Source organism: Limulus polyphemus, unplaced genomic scaffold (genome assembly GCF_000517525.1).
Source record: "Limulus polyphemus unplaced genomic scaffold, Limulus_polyphemus-2.1.2 Scaffold8600, whole genome shotgun sequence".
NCBI lineage: Eukaryota > Metazoa > Arthropoda > Merostomata > Xiphosura > Limulidae > Limulus > Limulus polyphemus.
Genome location: NW_013674210.1, coordinates 4,582 through 6,939, shown reverse-complemented (window position 1 = coordinate 6,939; position 2,358 = coordinate 4,582). Strand labels below are relative to the sequence as shown.

Sequence of the window (2,358 nt, the reverse complement as noted above, 5' to 3'; positions counted from 1 at the left end):
CAAACAATATGTAATGACAGTTGCTACATATCAACCAAACAATATGTAATGACAGTTGCTACATATCATACCAAAACAATATGTAATGACAGTTGCTACATATCATACCAAACAATATGTAATGAAAGTTGCTACATATCACACTTTGCTACATTTCTGATGGTTTTGTACACCTTCATTGAAGGTTAAAGTCACTTTCTAACCTGACCACCATGAACGAATATAATAGTTGTATAACTCTTGCTACGTAAATAGTATGGCTTGATTTTCTAACTATGCTGTTATTGTAGAAGTATTGCAGCCTGTTATATATATATCTGTAGTTAGGCTAGCCGTGTTGCAATATAATAACTACTTTCAGTTAAATGTAGTTTAATCTCCATCAAATGTGACTTTGTGGTTGGTTTTAATTACAGATTCGACTCTGTCCTGCCCATAATGCACTACAACTCCTGCTGTGTTTATGTGGTTTGACCTCTTTATTTCGCGCTTCAAAGACAATGTGAAGTTAGTTAGTTTGTTTTCAAAATATGAAAGATAATTCCAGCCGTGCAACAGGTCGAAACGAACCACGTATTCACCACGTACGACCAATCGGTTCAGAAAAATACTCTGACCCCACGCAGAAGAATTATCGTTCCAGATACCACTACAATTGGAATCATTCTCATTTGCAGAGTGTGGAAGAAAGCGATGAAAAACCCGAAGAAACCGACAAGTGTGATTCTAACTACCCAACAGGAAACGCTAATGGATTTTGTTACGGTCAACCAATGCATGCTCCCACTTCTCGGAATTTTGCCAACGATTTCCTCCAAGTTACCAAAAGGGAAAAATTAACTGGTGTTCATTATCAAATCAGTAACCCTTCTCATGATCGCAACATTAAAGAACCGAAAGATCTTTCAAGGTCTCGTGGGAGAGTCAAAAGTACCGATGTATGTAAGAAACAAAAGAGCTACGTTCCCTGTCTAACTCGATCCGCCATCTTAAAACAGTTCGAACTAGGGAGTTTAGATAAAGCTAGTTCCTATACTTTCCAGCAGCATCCGATAGACACTTCGTTTCCTGCTAGCCTTGGAGAAAGTTCCTCTGTGAATGAAGTAAAACATTTTCAAAACCGTGAACTTGGATTTGGGGACAGCCCAGAAAACAGTATCTTCACTATCAGGGGTCAAAAGACGGTCACTGACTCTTCTGTTCGTTTGAAAGACAAAACTGGGATCGTTGAAACGGGAGAAACTAAGTTGATGGACCCTTGTCGCAACGTCGAAACGGTGGAAAGGTAAGTAAAGAGGTTACAATATACAGTATTAGCCTGATTATAGGGCGAACTCGAATATAAAGCGACCTCCATTTTGAGAAACCATGGGAAATAAAAAATTGAGTGTCATGAGTCTTTTTTTTTACGTCTGCAAAATCAATACTATAATTGAGCAGCCTGCTGGTGGATTAATTGCAAGAATTAGTGATGACCTTGAGCGAACATCTGGCGTGCATGCCTAGCTGTATGCTATCTGGACATTCAGGAATTCGACAGGCTAGAGTAGGGGGAAGGGGTCTGTGATTATAAGGCGACTATGAATTTTAGTCTAATTATTAATAAAAAAACATCGCCTTATAATCGGGCCAATACGGTAACTCTCTCACGTCTGGAATTTTTTTTTTTTAAGATTTACTCTTTTCTGCATGATTATTCTTATCCTTCATATTATTCACTAAAGCCATCTCCTTGTCATTATCTGAAGTTATCACATCTAAATACATAAGAACATAAATAGCCTTGATTAATAAACCTTTTTTCAACATCTTTTCCTACAACATAATCTTAGGTTGATGTTTGTTTATCGCTTAAAAATATCCTTACGAAGAAGAGCTTTGAGTCATTGTTGAATTTTTAAGTTTATTTATCAAGTACACTCTAAAAAGTTGAACTTTAATATAATACTATTAATTATATGTCAACTCATGAACGATATTTTTAAGTTTAATAGAAGTCATTTGGTTTGTGAGGTAAAACTGAAAATACTGACTGCGAGCATTTTAAGAATGAAACAAATATTAAACACAAGTATACAATCGGGGACGTTTCTAGCCCTTAAAAAGTGCGAGACACATGGGGAGTAAACCTTCAACAATGCATTTAAAATAACATTAAAACTTGAAATAAACGTTTTGGACAATGGCTTTCGTCGGGCTTGTAGAAGAGGTAATGTATAATAACCACTTCTTCTTTCCTACCTTTCCACTTTTCGAGCCCGGCATGGCCAGGTGGTTAAGGCACTCGACTCGCAATCTGAGGGTAACGGGTTCGAATCCCCGTCACACCAAACATGCTCGCCCTTTCAGCCGTGGGGG

General features: G+C 37.6%; 1 protein-coding gene across 1 annotated transcript in view; it reads left to right on the top strand.

Moving 5' to 3' along the window:
• Positions 1-530: 530 nt before the first annotated feature.
• Positions 531-2,358, top strand: part of LOC111083211 — a 4,259-nt gene continuing 2,431 nt past the window's right edge. The window contains exon 1 of the mRNA XM_022379553.1: positions 531-1,285. Within this exon, the coding sequence (XP_022235261.1) occupies positions 531-1,285 (755 nt within the window). The remainder of the gene's footprint in view (positions 1,286-2,358) is intronic.